Below are 16,019 nucleotides of genomic sequence, written 5' to 3'. Positions count from 1 at the left end.
TGTATACAGAGAAAAATGGTTCTTTGCTGAACCTAAAGTTTAGCAAAGAACCACTGAAAAACCTTTTTAAGAACTTTTTATTGTATACGTCTTTAGAAAACACCATGTACTGGTGCATCAACCCAGAAACCAATATATTTATCTGAAAAACTATCAAGAACTGTAATCTCCAAAGCAGTAAAAAAAAAAAATTAAATGCTACAAAGAACCATTGAAAAAAAAAAAACTTTAATAGTGTATGGTCTAAAGCAGGAGTGTCAAACTCAATTCCTGGAGGGCCGGAGCCCTGCAGAGTTTAGATTCAACCCTAATTAAACACACCTGATCCAACTAATCAAGTCCTTTTGGAACTAAACTCTGCAGGGCTCCGGCCCTCCAGGAACTGAGTTTGACACCCCTGGTCTAAAGCAAGGTAACGCAGGTGGGCAAATAATTTGAAACAAAACAATGCAATACAATTTGTAACAGTGAATGCACAGAAACAAGTTCTTTGTAGAACTGATGACCAACTCAAAGTCACAGTTAATTTGTTTAAAGGGCATCATACAAAGGCATGATAATGACTTTGAATCCATCTTCTTGCTTGGGTTTCTTGTTCAGTGTACCATTTCTGTTTGCACTGTAATGTCCATAGAAATGTGTATTTATTCTCAGTGCTGTCCACATGCAAACAATCATAAATCACCTGCATGGCGGTAAATGTAAGCTGTGCCCTAGTTTTGGTTTAGAGCCTATGGAATGAACCTAGAGGTGATTTTGAGAGGTTTGTCTCGCTTGTTCCAGTGAATCCTCACGAGTAAGAGAGTGGAAGACCATACTCCAGTGAGATGGAGCCGAGCCCTGCGGTGTGGCACACCCAGGTGGTCCCGCTGGAAACAGACCTGGAGAGGGTGAGCTCTCATCCCGAGTGCTCCATCTGCTTCAACACCTATGACAACGTCTTCAAAACGCCAAAACGGTTGGACTGCACTCACACCTTCTGCCTCGAGTGCCTTTCCCGCATTATGACCACCTCCATGGACCCCCAAAACTCTAAAATCTCCTGCCCCTTTTGCCGCCAGCCCACTACCATCCCAAAAAAGGGGCCTCCGGCTTTGACCACCAGCCAGGAGGTGCTGTGTCGTCTGCCCGTCCACCAGCAGCAAGAGGAGCAGGTGTGGCTGGACGGGGAGAGGCTGTGCTACCAGCGGCCAATAGACATTCCAGGTGTGCCAGCGTTCTGCATCTGTGTCGATATTGGGGCCAGTGGACAAAGCGCTGTATCTTCTTCCCAAACTCAACTGCGACTTGGGCTTCTAGAACGACTGATGGATTGGAAGCGTTTGCTGCTATTTATATTCCTCATGGTGCTGCTGTTGGGGATTGTTCTGTGGCCCCTGCAGTGCATCGTCACGACGGGCTCAATGCGTTGTGCGTCCCAGAACTTGCAGATGTCTACTACCACACCTTCTACTACCACAGTCAACGTATAAGTAAGATAGACATGTCTAGATTGTTACTGAACTTGCTAAATCAGGATGACCGGTGTGAGCTTACAGTACATCCATACCTCCTTGCAAAGCCTGCTGGGTGCTCAAGGAGTTAAGGCAAGCAGCAGGACTGCAGTAAAGACTGAAGAGCTGTATCGGAATCATTATGTCACCTTACAGCACGTGGAGAAGTGTGACAAAACTGATTGATGGCTAAATGTCTGCTTTGATCAAAACAACATTTTTACAAAATGAAAGCAAAAACAATACAAAGTATTGTCACAAAATTTTGGTGCAGTTTTGCGGGCAAAAAAGGTCCATTGTCAGTAGTGTAATGATGTGAAATGCAAGTTACAGCAGCTTTCTGTTGGTCAACATGGCAAATCTGCATTACCAACATAAACATGAGTGAAATCTGTTTTGAGAACTTTTTCCAGATGATTGCACAGATTTCTATTGAAATGACTGGACTTGAGAACAGTACATTTGGCTGCAGCTTAATCCAAAGAAAGCAGAATGTTTTTTACTTGTACATTCATGTATATATTTTTTATTTGATTGTATTACAGCCCATGAAGTGTATTTTGTTTACAAAAAATAAAGAACTGTTGCTGTAAACCACACAAGGAAGTTCAAGGAATGGTGTCATGGAATGTTCTTCAGTTTTAATAGGTACACTCTTAAAAATAAAGGTGCTTCACGTTGCCATAGAAGAACCTTTTTTGTCTAAATGGTTCTATAAAGAACCTTTAACATCTGAAGAACCTTTCTGTTTCACAGAAGGTTCTTTATGGCGAAATAAGGTTCTTCAGATTACAAAAAGGTAAGAAAGAGATGGTTCTTTAAAGAACCTTTGACTGAATGGTTCTTTGTGGAACCAAAAATGGTTCTTCTATGGCATCGCTTGAAGAACCTTTTGAAGCACCTTTATTTTTAAGAGTGTACAATAATGATAAACAGATTCACATGGCCCTAATTGATCACTTCCTGCTCTGGGACGGTTAAACAAACACGCCTCAAAGAATAACCGTCTGAAACATAAGCCCTGCGGTGACTGGTCCAGTGAACACGCTCACACCCACGTAAACTGATCCACTGTGTGTGTTTTGTAGGGATGATTTACCAGTTTCCTACTTCCAGGCGTTTTTTTAATTAAAATAAACTAATGTTAAGATGTTCATTATTAAACTCTGAAGAGAGAAGGGAATTATGAACCGGGAAGGAAATAAAATATGGGTCAACAACTGTTTGTTTGGAGCAAGGTGAAATGAGTCAAAGACAATTAGTTGAAAGTTCCCAGTGTATGCTTTATTATGCAATAACTAGTCCTGTATTGTCATTTGAAATGCAAGTCTTTACATCAGTTGTATCTTTCAGGGCAGAAGGCATTTTAGGCTGAACCAGTGCAAGAGGGAACACAGTCTTTATCACACAAGGACAATGAGCACGACACGATTCAGGTCAAACCTACTGGTCACCAACTGAGATTAAAAAAACCACCAACATAGTATTCAAGTAAATTTAAAGAGAAGTCTTTGAAATTGTGATAATGCAAGCAGAAAGCTTTGTAACTGTTGATGTTTTGTATAACAGTAGTAATAATAATAATGTTAACATCATCCTAAAATAATATGCAAAACGGCTGTGAATATTTCCATCACTGTATTAACAAATAAATAAAATGTACAATTTACAACAAATCAACTGACCAAAAAAAGAAAAGAAAAAGAATGATCTGTAACGCAAAACACCACACTGACGGCATATGAACAAAAAATAGTCCGAACAAAAAGACATTCTGACAGCCATAGACACTACCTTGCAGCAGTTCAAACTGAATTTCAAGTCTTAATATGTCATTACATTTTTGACCCTTTACCCATTTTCACAGAGTTTAAAATAAAACAAATTTAAACAGCAGACAAACAGCTTCCAAGCTTTCAGATGCCAGTAGTACACTGCTTTCACACGATCAGGTACATAAATCACAAATTCATTCAATCAGTCAGTCATTCCATGGATAATGATTATCATATGCAGTGGCATTGCTTTTACTTTCTGGACCGTCTAACAAACTGGTACTTTAGTATAAAACCCAAACATTTCATCCATTTAAGTGCAAAAGAAGCAGACCCAGGCCTCCCTCTGAACATGTCCGGTAGCCCTTCAGATCATGACATCACAGTCTTTCACAGTCACATGCTGATTAATCACATACATTATGTCCTGCTTTATCTAAGCCAAGATGTACACTACTATTCAAAAGTTTTTTGTCTGTAAGATTTTTTAATGTTTTTGACAGAAGTCTCTAATGAAGTCTCTAATAATTTATTCCTGTGCATGCAAAGCAGCCATTACTCCAGTTTTCAGTATTACATGATTTTTGTTTTATTATCATCAAATGTTAAAAAAGGTTGTGCTGCTTAATTTTTTTGTGGAAAACATGATGCTTTCTTTTCAGGATTCTTTGATGGATACAAAAAAAAAGCATTCATTTAAAATAGAACATTTTTGAAATATTATAAGTCTTTATTTTCACTTTTGATAAATTAATGGATCCTTGCTAAATAAAAGTATTAGTTTCTTTAAAAAAAAAATAAAAATCTTACTGACCCCCAACACTTACTGACCTGGTAACGTATATATAACATCTTATGACATCACTGCTGACCTCACCTAATAATAGCTACGTGTGGATTACGGCCATGTTTTAAATTACTTTTTTCACCCTACACAAATCTATTTCTTTAATCTTAGCTGCAGCCTGCAGGCCATCTGGCCTACCTCCTTTTTAGTTAAAGTCTCCACCGAAATGCATCCTGAAGTACCCCCTCCCTTGTAGAGGTTTAGTAACACCACGTTTTTCATTTTACGTTTTGTTTTTTTTCATTTGAAGGCCTCCTCAGTGCAATCATCACAACCCACTATTTACGTAAAGAGCTTTATCGGGCCATTTATAACACCGCAATACACACATACCCTGTTTATATGTGATAAAAGAGCTTAATGTGTCTCTTAGGAGGAAAATGTGGAATAATATAGTCAAAAATACGAGAAATGCATTCTATAAAAAAATGCCAGGTCTAGATTTCATAATCACATTCACAAATATCACAAGAAAAGATAAAATTGCTCTAAAGGAATCATAGTTGCAAACAAAATGACTATTAACAAACAAACAAAACCCTACCTAATAAAGGCTCACCTGATGTTTTCAGAACAAGAAAGCCGACGCATAGAGGGAGGAGCACGTCGATGAAGAGGCAGCCTGATTGGTTGATAAGCCTTTGATTGACAGTAGCACTTGACTCCCACCGACTGTTCATTAGCTTGGAGGTAATGCTCAATAAAAAAAGCATCAAAGCAGAAGCTTTTATGAATATGATGTACAGGCTGCTAATTGGCACATACTGTATAGATTCTACCACACTGTACCAAATCAGCCCATTTAAAACACCTACTTACATAAGGTATCCAAATCATTGGTCGAACTTTATTTTGACCAATCACCTCTCATATGCTCTGAAAAGAAAAGGGGGGATTCTTGACGCTGGGCGTTGTACTCCTCTTCTTATATCACCGTGCCATGAGCATCACTCAGCGGAGCGCAAATAACCGCTGCTTCTGAGATATATATCAAAGGTCTTTGGTTACAGTAGATGACATCCAGTAGACAAAGCAAGGTCTGGAAACAGCCGTAGACAGCATGGAAATAGCGTAGCTTCATCCAAAGTTACGTCAACAAGTGTAAATATTCATATTTCATGTATATTTCACACATATACAAACCACCATGTAGCTTAGTGCAGTGTAGAGAGGCTTGTTAGGCTAGAAGTGGGGAGAGAAAGCACCAAGTCACGCGTCCTTTGTGAGAACAATTTCAGCTGCTGCTTAGGCACTTGGTTTTGGAGTGTGAGTTTCTTAGACGTAGTCAGTCAGGAAATGAAGAGAGGAGCTGTTGGAGATTTCGGTGGAATCTCTAGCCGAGCAGCTGGGCGGCTTCGCCTCAGTGTAGGTGCTGCTGGTGCCCCCCTCCCCGCAGTGCTGTAATCCAGTGTCGCTCCATGATCAGGTGCTTCTACACAGCACCTCTGGAACTGCAAAGCAAAGGAAGAGAACATTTAGGGATGCATTCTTTAAAAATCGTGCCACTTTCACACATACTTCTTGGTTCTTTTGCAAATGGTCAAATCTGATGCATTAGTTCAGGCAGTGGAGTCATTATCTGGTGTATCTACGGTACACTGGTTGCTATAGTAATGATGTAGTCGTCAGCAAGATGCCAAATGACTTTCTTTTACAAAGGCTGAGTATCAAGCTGTCAGTATAGAAAGAGTAAAAATGGACATTTTATGGACACATCCCTTTGAGTCTTCCGACAAATTCTGCAAGACAAAATTGCATATTTTAACTATGGTCCGAAAAAAGAAAAAAAAGGTTTAATTGAAATCCAAACCACATACTCTATGGATATGATTTGGAAATGTTTTTGCTATTCAGTCTACCAATAACTAACTAGATTTCAGTCAGATATGCCTACACACATAACTTTAATATAATACATAATTCCCAATCCTATGAATTATGGGACTTTAAAGACCAAAGTAAAAATCTGTGAAATTAATACTTATAATAGTCATCATCAGTCATTAAAAAGTAATGGCTGCATTTATTTGATCAAAAATACAGCAAAAACAGTAATAATGTGAAAAATGACAATTTAAAAGAACTGATTTTAATTTAAATATATATTTTAAAATGTCACATATTCCTGTGATGGCAATGCAAAATTTTCAGCAGCCATTACTCCAATCTTCAGTGTCACACGATGCTTCAGAAATCGTTCTAACATGCGGATTTAGTGCTCAAGAAACATTTATTATTATTAGGATTTGTTTGATGAATAGAAAGTTCAAAAGAACAGAAATTCTATGAATTTTTTTAAACAAACAAAAAAAGAAAAACAAGAAATGATTATTATTTATAATAAAATGCATTGCTTTACTATTATTTTGCTATATTTTACAGATTGTATTTTATGCATTTATTCGTTTATAAAGTAAGTATTTAGAAAGCATACTAACATTTGAAAACATCAGTAGTTGTGTGTATTCTTTGAAGTATGGTGTTATTTTCAAGGCCATTTGGCATACAGTGCTGTTCTGTAAGATTATACTTTTTCTGATGGTGGGCTGCAACAAAGACACAACTCTCACCCCCATCTGTTCCTTACTGTATTTCTCTCTACTTCAACAGCCTTGATGCAAGTGTGTGTGTGTGTGTGTGTGTGTGTGCATGTTAGCATGGCTGCAGCAATGTGAAGCACTGTGAGAGCGAGGGTGGAAAAACATACTCGCAGAGTTCCTGAGACGGCATCCCACATACAGTATCTTATCTCCTGGTATTGCTGCTGGTGGAGCCCTTTGGATTTTTGATGTTCAAATTCTCATAAACACCAGAGTCATCGTTCATTCTGTGGAAGAGTTGAAAAGAAGCGTGTTACTTAAATAAAGAGGACTGAAATTACATCTATTCGATTATAGAGGTCAAAACGGATGTTCCAAAATCGAAACTGACACTGTTACAAACACATTTTATGACTTGATGTACTGTATGAAGTTGCATATTGTGTTTATTGTTCTAGAACAACTGACTCAGAGCAGCGTCAGAACCCTTTTGACGGAAAATGATTCACTTAGCAATAAATACATTTAGAATTGAGGAAGTGTAGGAGATAGTACAGTAACAGTTTACCAAAAGAAACTCATTAACTGTTTTCCCGTAACAACACTGTGTGGGCCATTTTTCAAAGTGTGTGTTTGCGTGCACAACAGGAAATCAGCACTTACACAGATGAAGAGCGAGACGAGCTCATGTTTGGCTTGGCTCTGGCATTTGACATCTGTGGGTACTTGATGTTAGAGTAATCTCTCTCCTTTGTTTTATTCCTCTGCAAAAGAAAAAAAAAACAAGGAATCTCAAACGTATGCATTTTAATTTATATAAATAAGGGATGTCAAATATTTAAATTCCTTTGTACTTAAGTTAATCAATTCAGTTAACCATTTCAATCAATTCAATTCAGTCTTTTAAAAAAATTAAATCGGATTGGATTTGGATTGTTTTTTTTTTACAGTATTTTTCGCCAAATAAATGCAGCTTGGTGGGCATAAGAGACATTCAAAAACACTGAAAAACCTTACTGACCCCAAAATGTTAAACGGTAGTGTACATGCATACTGTATCCTACAAACGGCACTGGAGAAAGCAAAATTTATGCAGAAGTTCTCTTCACTTTTCTCAGTTGCACAAAAAACTTTTAATATCAAACTCATCAAATAATTATTTTTGATTAACTTTGACAGTCCTATCAGTGAATATGTCACATTATTATCAGGTGAAATGAAGTGTGTAAATACCTGCTCCTCTTCCAGTCTCTTCTGAGCGGTGTCAATGTATTGCTGAACAGCCATGTAGATGAACTTGTACTGGGCCTCGGTCTGAACCATACCGGATCGTTGCTGGCGCACTCTCTGAATGGTCTTTGGGATGTCGATGTCACAATCCAACCCTTAGAGATTCAGTTCAGTTGTGTTATTTTTTATCATCAAGAGGCATAAAATTCAATACAGAGATAATTTTGTATAAAACAGTTACCTTGTCTGTTTATGATATCAATAAGGATGTCAATTACAATAATTGTGCCTGTTCTTCCAATCCCTGCACTAGAATGACAAATAGAAGTTTAGATTATAGAGCGCACAATGAGGGAAAATGTTGTATTTTTAAACAACTGTGTTGACATCTGATATAATCAACTCAGTTCAGCAATTCTTTTTTGTTATGGCACTCTCAAAACTACATTAGTCAAAGGGATAAGTGAGGTGTGCTATACCTGCAGTGAACCACTATTGGTCCACTCTCTGGAATGGCACTCTGGGTTCTGTTGACTTGCTCCAGGAAGCTCAAGACTCCTCCAGGTTCATTGGGAACACCGTGATCTGGCCAGCTCAGGTACTGATAGTGCCAGATACACCTGGGAGGCTCTCTCTTTATTACAGATGAAAAAAAAAACCCCATCAGATTATTAAACAAAATTAAGAAAAAAGACTGCATCTAAACTGGACTTGTACAAAAATGTAACATAACACGTCACTAAAGTAATGTAGAAGGTTCTCTCCAAGCTGCTACTGTAAACAAAAAGGTCAAAGGTCATTCCTGCCCTCCAGTACCATCATCTCAACTGTCATCAGAGTGCTCTTACCCTGTCTAGACGTGTGACTTCAAGCTCTCGCCGTATGTAGTCCTGAGCTGTGTGTTCCTCAATGTTCTTCACACACACCTTCCCAAACTCCTTTGTTGAATTTAAGTCCGGCCAGTACCGCACACACTTATTCTATAGATAGAATTTCAGTTTTCAGTTACAAAAAAATATTTGTGTTGTACATTTAGTTAAATAGTGATGTTTTGAATTTAAATATTTGTATAGATATTTTTAAAACGGAGTACTAAACTTCTCAAATGAATCATTAAGAATGTTTTCAAATTTTGAATTACATTTATTTTTTGCCTGTTTTTTTTTTATATTTAATAAAAATAAAATGTTAAATGAACTAATAAAATGTTAAATGAAACGTTAAACGAAGACAATAAAATTATTTTTATTTATTTATATTTTTTACATTTTGCAATTATATGTGCTGTGCATTTTTTTGATCATTTCAGAGAAAATTGTGAGATCTTGTGAATTTAATTTCATAACCAACAAATCTACAAAAAAAAAAACAAAAACAACATTGTTTCATCCAGGGCTGGACCTCACCCGTCCTCTCTCCATCTCCTTGGTTGTCATGACAATAACATGAGTGTTTTCCTGGTACACCATTTTCCAGAAGTCTACGACAGTGTTCTGAAGGCAACCCTGAGTGGCGATGAACACTTTACCTTCACCCATATGACGACCTTCTTCATTCATGCTCTAAATGAAAAAACAATCAATAAGGACTATACAGAACATACAGATTATAAAGAACATACAGTGTGTACAATTATTGATCACAGTTCCAGTAACCCAGCAAAAGCCTGACATTTAGATTGACATGTAAGCGTTATGAGTGAAGCGGCGGGATTACTCGGATATAGTTAGCGTTGATGTAATCGGAGCCTGGCACGTCAGGATCCGCCTCCTTGATCTGCACTCGAGTGGTGTCAACTGCAACAGAGGAAATTATGATCAAAGCAGGAACAAGAGCCCTGGAGATACCTGTTGCTCTATCATTAAATAATGAAACAGATCTGTCCATTATGAAACCTGAAAAATAATGTACATAAAAGAGAGTAACTCACATGGTAGTATGTTCTTATATCTGTTCTTGTTTTTATTTTCTGGTTTCTGCCCCTCTTTCCTGGGGTAAAGGAGTTTACATTCTTGCTGCTGTAAAACCTACAGAACCACAGGGGACAAGATAAAGAAAGTAAGGATGAAATGTGGTTCCACGTACCAAGTAATGAACCCTTGAAAAGTATTCATTCTAACTTTGTTGTGTAATGAGATGTTATGTTAAGTCAGCACCCCCTGCAGGAATGTCCCATTTATCTAGACAGTTACCGCCCAACAGGAACTGCAGTTTGAGAGGTCAGCAAGCAGATAGTCTTTCTATAAACAACTCTCATATCAAACACTCCTCTGAGGTTTAATGCGTGTACTACAGCGGAAAGTAAGCTGTCTATTCTTTCAAACAAAACCTGGACTGAATCATCACATCCCATGATGAACAGAAAATATGAGTAGAAGAATGAATATGGACAGAAATACCTCAAATTCTTCCCAGAAGCCTTGCTTGGGTTTCTCGGAGTTGTCAGCTACTTTATTTAATTCTCGTACCCTGTTTTCAATGTTTGCTGCATTTATCCTTGTGGCATTGAATGGCTGGTGCATAGAGAAAGAAAGATATAAAACAACAACAAGAAAATGTAAAAAGGACCTTAAATGTAATTATGAGGGTTAAAAGAGTGGCAATTAATTAAAAGGATTAAAGAACAAACACACTTCAAGCTAAACATTTAAAACAAAATATTTATACAGAAATGTTAGTTAGGTCATGTTAGGTTTCAAAAAATGATCCAATATGCTCAAAAAATTTGTATTACTTTTTTTAAATGTTTTGAAAGAAGTCTCTTATGCTCACCAAGGCTGGATTTGTTTGATATTATATTGTGAAATATTACAATTTAAAATAACAGTTTTCTATTTTAATGTATTTTCAGCAGTCATTACTTGAGTCATTTTTTAATAGAAAGTTACAAATAAATAAATAACTGAAATTTAATTATTTTGTACCATTATAACATAACATGTTTTTACTGTCAATATTTGTGATAAATTTAATCAATCCTTGCTGAGTAAAAGTATGAATTTTTTTGTCAAAAAAAAAAAAAAAATCTTACTGACCCCAAGCTTTTGAACGCTAGTGTATATTATTTTGCATACTTGTTTTTTGCATTCATAATTCACTGTTTGTGTGGAAAAAATATATTGCTTTCAGGCTTGATTTACTCACCTGTTTAAGGTGTACAACAATTCCACTCTTCTCAACCATGGGGTTTTTCTTATAATGCTCCACTAAATCTGCCAAAGTGTCAAACCTCTCCCCTCCTCCTACATCATATTTTCCATCCTGGTAGAAGAGATCAGAATATCTCTTTAAAAAGGCTGAGCTTTCTGTTCTTGAGAAAATGCTGAAGTTTTATTCCATATTTACCTGATAACAGATCATGACATGGGTAACTTTAGTCTTGCGGTCTAAATTTTCATGCTTTTCTTCATTAGTGAGGACGGAAAGCACAAAGTCTCCCGGTTTACTTTGGCTCTCTCTCACCAGGAAGCTGCCGGATTTGCCCTTCTCCGTAAGGAGCTTTTCAGCATCTCTCCCTGAGAGATGCCCATGATACCACCTGAGAACCGGTAAACAATGAGGCACAGAAATACAAATCGTTTTTCTTAAATGCACTGAAATTATTTTTTTCCTGTGATGGCAAATCTGAACTTTCAGCAGCCATTACTCCAGTTTCCAGTGACACATGATCTTTCAGAAACCATGAATGAATTCCTTCTGGAATAAATGATCTGTGTTTTGAAATCTATTAAATAGTAATAATTTAAATAGTAAAAAATCAGCAAAAACAACAATCATAATCTCTGCATCTAAACACACATGTTCCATGCAATGTTTCATATGCAAACCTTCTCATCGTAATGTAAGTGATTAATAATGGCTGCCCCACCCCCCACAAAAACTTGAATCTTTTTACTTGAAATGCACATTTCCAACTTTCACTATAGAAACTATAGTGTAAACTATAGTTTGTGGTCGGAAAATGAACAAATGTAAAGACGGTGTGAGCTGTCATGATATGAGGATATGTGTGAGAGGCACTCGCTCACAAACTGGAAAAACCACAAAAACAAACCATATATTACCTTTGAATGTAAATATGATGTTTTTCATCGATAATGCTTTATGTATAGAAATATTTCACTTTGATTTCACAACCTAGAGGATGTTGCAGCCCTATAAACACCAAACCCAAATATGTTTAGGTGAAGGAAGTTACGAAGTACACTAGACTCCAAAATGAGACTGGATCGCTAACACATAAACATCAAACACAAACAGAATCAATGAAGGACCTGGTCCACAGTGCTAAAACAAACTGGTAGTCATGAAATCAAGATAAGCACAGTAAACTGCTGACAAACAAACCACAGCCTGACGTGCCATCAGTCTGCTACTCTTCCTTTCCAATGATCAGCCCTCTCTGGGGTTTGAACACTAGGGGGCAGGATTTCTTCTACCCAAACTGATGCCACTGTCAAGCTCTAAGTGCTCTGGGTGGATCTGGAGCTGCCGTACCTCTCAGACGTGGGGTCTTTGCAGTTGAGGGGGTATTTCAGCTCGATAACATCTCCATTGCGTTCCCGCAGGAGGTCGTGCTGCTCGGTGTAGTACTGGACCAATTCAGCCAGCGTGGCAAACTTCTCCCCTCCGTACAGGTCATAATAGTCCCCCGAGTTCTGGATTTTAATATGGGTGACCTCATCGTTCCTCCTGCCCAGAACAAACAGATGGGACACAACAGGGAAAATGGAAGGGAGGGAGGACATGAGGGATGACAGACAGGATGGAAAAGATGAAAAAGACATAACAGTTAGGAGGTTGGCATTAAAAACTGACACGTTAAATGCTGATGTAAATATTTTACAATGGTACAGTTATTTAGCAGACATAAATGAGGTTTTATCAAAATAGCAAGAGTGACTAATAATACTTTGAAGCATCAATTACAACAGGCTGACAATTATAAACAAATTCAAATCTGTGCGTAAATCTGCACTGTAGGCCATGATTTACCAGCAAAAGCTTTTATAAATTTAGATAGCCATCACAAAATTACATTTTAGCTGTAAAATATGCAGCTATCATTGCAAATTAATTAAATTGTTTTATTTTCTTATTTAAAAACAACAACAACGATGTGAAATGATAAAAAAAGGTTAAAACAATTAACCACAATTAATCTCATGATCTTTTGCAGTGAACATCATATTCAGTTCCTTTTAAATAAAAAATACAGTAGTAATGCGAGTTAAAAGGAACATAGCTGTGTGGATGGATCTTTGCAAACACTGATAATAATAAATAAATAATAATAATAATAATAATAGGTTTACACATTAGTTAAGTAACAGAACTTCAGAAAAAAAGAAAATAATGCTCAATTTATATTTGAGAAAAATGCTAAGACACTGTGATTGAAGACATTCTTATCTACTTAGATATATGAGTATGACCTTAGAGATTTGGAAAAAAAGGGGGTTGAAAACCGAGGGACAAAGTGTTTTGGAGCAACCAAAATCACAAATAGAATACACTTAATGGAAAATTACTCTCAGTAGACTTCAGGTATACTGTCATCAAAACCGTCAAAAACTGCTCTGCAGCTTTAAATGGCAGCGTATGGAAAAAGCAGAAAGGAACACCTGCATAGATATAATCAGCTGTGCTCAGGCACAAAACCACAACTTAACGCTTCGTGAGCAGATCATACCTACAGCAATGCAGCTCAAACACACACACAAAAAACTACAGAAAACTAAATCAAGTGAAAAACAGCAACCGATCTAATATGAGACCATGATTCCTCTCCCATTTCATTTCTCTGGCTTTCTCTAGGCATTCATTGCTCTATCCATCACTGGCCTGGCTCGTGAAATTGCACTCTTCACTGTGTAATTGCATTATGGAGGTAACAGAGGAGGCAGAGCAGCACGGTGTCTTGATTTATAAGCTTGTTTCCTCATGGGGACCTCAAAAATGTCCCCACATGGTCAAAATTTACTAGTATTACTATCTTTGTGGGGACATTTGGTCCCCATAACATGATAAATACCAGGTACACACATACACACACACACACACACACACACACACACACACACACACACACACACACACACACACACACACACACACACACACACACACAGGTACACACATACACACACACACACACACACACACACACACACTAAACTTCATCTATATGAAGTCATACTGTACACTTCTATTGTTTTTCATAATAATGATGATAAATCTGTGAATAACATTGTAAGAAAACAAATATTTAAAAAAATGTAAATAAAATACAATTATTTATACAACTGGAAAAATATATCTAAGTGAAGTCTACAAATAATGTTATTTTATAACAGTGAATAAAATAAAAACAAAATGACATAATATTATATAAAATAAAATAATTTTATGAATCATTTTTACAATTGAGACGTCTCTGGATATCCCCAAAAGCTAACTTGTGTAGACATTTGTGGAGACAACTGCACTCCACTTCCCCTAAAATATACGCAAACATAAAAACCTTATCTTACTCTCATGCTCATGTACTTTCTGAATTGGATAAATATCAAATATGCAAACACAATGGAAACACAATGAACTTTCTCTTCTGGTATCGCATAAAACAGGTGCACTAAATACAAAATATTGAATGTAACTGCCAACTTGCTGTTCTGGTATCTTTATTGGTTTTTATTTTTATTTTATTATTTTATAATAGACTTATAGCACCCTGTCAGATTCCTTCAACCCAAATGTGAATGTTCAGAATGTGTGAATGTGATTCAATCATTTGCATATGGCTGAACCATGTTCAGAGTCAGAGTAGAATGACTGAGCTCTGGCTACAGTCAGATTCAAGGACGCCTGCTGACTACTTTTATCTTCGAGCATGAGTTCATCATTGATTTTCCTGCTAAAGCCAGCCTCTGCAGAAACCAAGAGAGAAACACAATACTGCAACTGAGCTCCTCTCCATGTCCACGCTTAAAGGTGCAGTCTGTCACTGTAAAATCACTGTTGCTGGAGCAACAAATGCTTATGAATGAAGAGCATCAACGGGTCTGTGGTCATTCTTCTTTGTTAGAGAAACTCTGGGATGAATTTGGCAGTGGTGTTCAGTTATTTTTCTACCAAATTACACGTCTTTCCTTAACACAATCAAGTGTTGCACTTAGGGCCCAAAAATAACACTCGCCAATTGCCAAATGAATGTAAAATTGACTTGGGTGAGTAAATGAAATGAGTGAGTTACTCACCAGTAACTTTACTAGGAACTGCAACATAATACACGGTTTAAATCTAATTTTAAGTATGATGATCAGAATCTTGCTGATGTAAGTAACACAAGGCAAATTGACTATAAAGGAAAACATCTGTTGAGTCTTATAACAACTTTTACCTGGAAAATTTACCACTAGAAGGTCATCTAGGGTGCCTGATATTTTTTCTCCAGAACTCCATGTGGCGGCACATATGCAGACAATTTTTCACATTAGGCTCCCAAAACATAAAATATGATGAACGAAATCATGTGATTCTTCAAATGTTTTTTGAATGATGGAGAGATGGAGAATATCTCATCCTGATAGTCTATCCTATTGATATATATATATATATATATATCATATTGAGCACATGTCCTATTGATTGGACCTAATGGGTTAAACAATTCTGTTTACAAAAGTGTTGTACAATTCATCAGACTGTCAAACATACATTTACCACCAGGGGGTTGTGAAATAGATGTATGGCTGCAAGACAATCTTCTACAAGGTTGCCTCAGGTTACACAATACAATGCTATACAATTCCATAGACTTTCACTTCACATTCTCTTCACACTGGGTCTGGATTGATCGTCACTAGAATAAAAGTCCGTATTAGACCGTATTTATCATTTAAAGCAGCTAAGTTATATATTTATGCAATGGTCTTCTCACATGTCTTATTGCAGGGTTTCTACAGACATGAACAAGTTAAATTTAAGACTTTTTAAGACCTTTTTAATACCACCTTATATGAAATTTAAGACCTAAACCTGTAATGGAAATACACATTTTATTACATACATATATGTAATATTGAATGTGTTTAAATTAAAAAGAAAACAAAATATCATTGCTGTAATAAAT

General features: G+C 36.8%; 2 protein-coding genes across 4 annotated transcripts in view; one reads left to right on the top strand and one right to left on the bottom strand.

The window, feature by feature from the left end:
• The first annotated feature begins 376 nt into the window (after nt 1–376).
• On the top strand, nt 377–2,048 carry LOC107687479 (RING finger protein 223-like). 2 transcript variants are annotated; one of them, XM_016484837.1, is made up of 2 exons: nt 377–412; nt 784–2,048. In XM_016484837.1, exon 2 carries the CDS (start codon nt 828–830, stop codon nt 1,470–1,472), a length of 645 nt encoding a protein of 214 aa, XP_016340323.1. In that variant the 5' UTR covers nt 377–412; nt 784–827; the 3' UTR covers nt 1,473–2,048. The 2 variants fall into 2 exon arrangements, with proteins under 2 accessions (XP_016340323.1, XP_016340322.1); XM_016484836.1 differs by having other exon boundaries at nt 390–421.
• A 2,018-nt stretch (nt 2,049–4,066) lies between these two features.
• The window catches only part of LOC107687422 (tyrosine-protein phosphatase non-receptor type 11-like), a 27,925-nt gene continuing 15,972 nt past the window's right edge, over nt 4,067–16,019 (bottom strand). For both annotated transcript variants that reach the window (XM_016484765.1, XM_016484764.1), the window contains exons 3-16: nt 12,383–12,577; nt 11,231–11,423; nt 11,030–11,146; nt 10,285–10,398; nt 9,816–9,912; nt 9,602–9,681; nt 9,292–9,447; nt 8,734–8,865; nt 8,365–8,519; nt 8,127–8,194; nt 7,889–8,040; nt 7,319–7,419; nt 6,823–6,942; nt 4,067–5,566 (exon numbers count right to left, since the gene is read on the bottom strand). In XM_016484765.1, coding sequence (XP_016340251.1) covers nt 6,861–6,942; nt 7,319–7,419; nt 7,889–8,040; nt 8,127–8,194; nt 8,365–8,519; nt 8,734–8,865; nt 9,292–9,447; nt 9,602–9,681; nt 9,816–9,912; nt 10,285–10,398; nt 11,030–11,146; nt 11,231–11,423; nt 12,383–12,577 — 1,642 coding nt within the window. In that variant the 3' untranslated portion in view covers nt 4,067–5,566; nt 6,823–6,860. The remainder of the gene's footprint in view (nt 5,567–6,822; nt 6,943–7,318; nt 7,420–7,888; nt 8,041–8,126; nt 8,195–8,364; nt 8,520–8,733; nt 8,866–9,291; nt 9,448–9,601; nt 9,682–9,815; nt 9,913–10,284; nt 10,399–11,029; nt 11,147–11,230; nt 11,424–12,382; nt 12,578–16,019) is intronic.

This window comes from Sinocyclocheilus anshuiensis, unplaced genomic scaffold (genome assembly GCF_001515605.1).
Source record: "Sinocyclocheilus anshuiensis isolate Anshui unplaced genomic scaffold, SAMN03320099.WGS_v1.1 scaffold1114, whole genome shotgun sequence".
NCBI lineage: Eukaryota > Metazoa > Chordata > Actinopteri > Cypriniformes > Cyprinidae > Sinocyclocheilus > Sinocyclocheilus anshuiensis.
The sequence above is the reverse complement of the archived record's forward strand: the minus strand, read 5'-3'. Positions and strand labels throughout refer to the sequence as shown.

Coding starts and splice junctions, on each gene's coding strand:
- LOC107687479 (XM_016484837.1), top strand. CDS start 828: ATGGAGCCGAGCCCTGCGGTGTGGCACACCCAGGTGGTCCCGCTGGAA.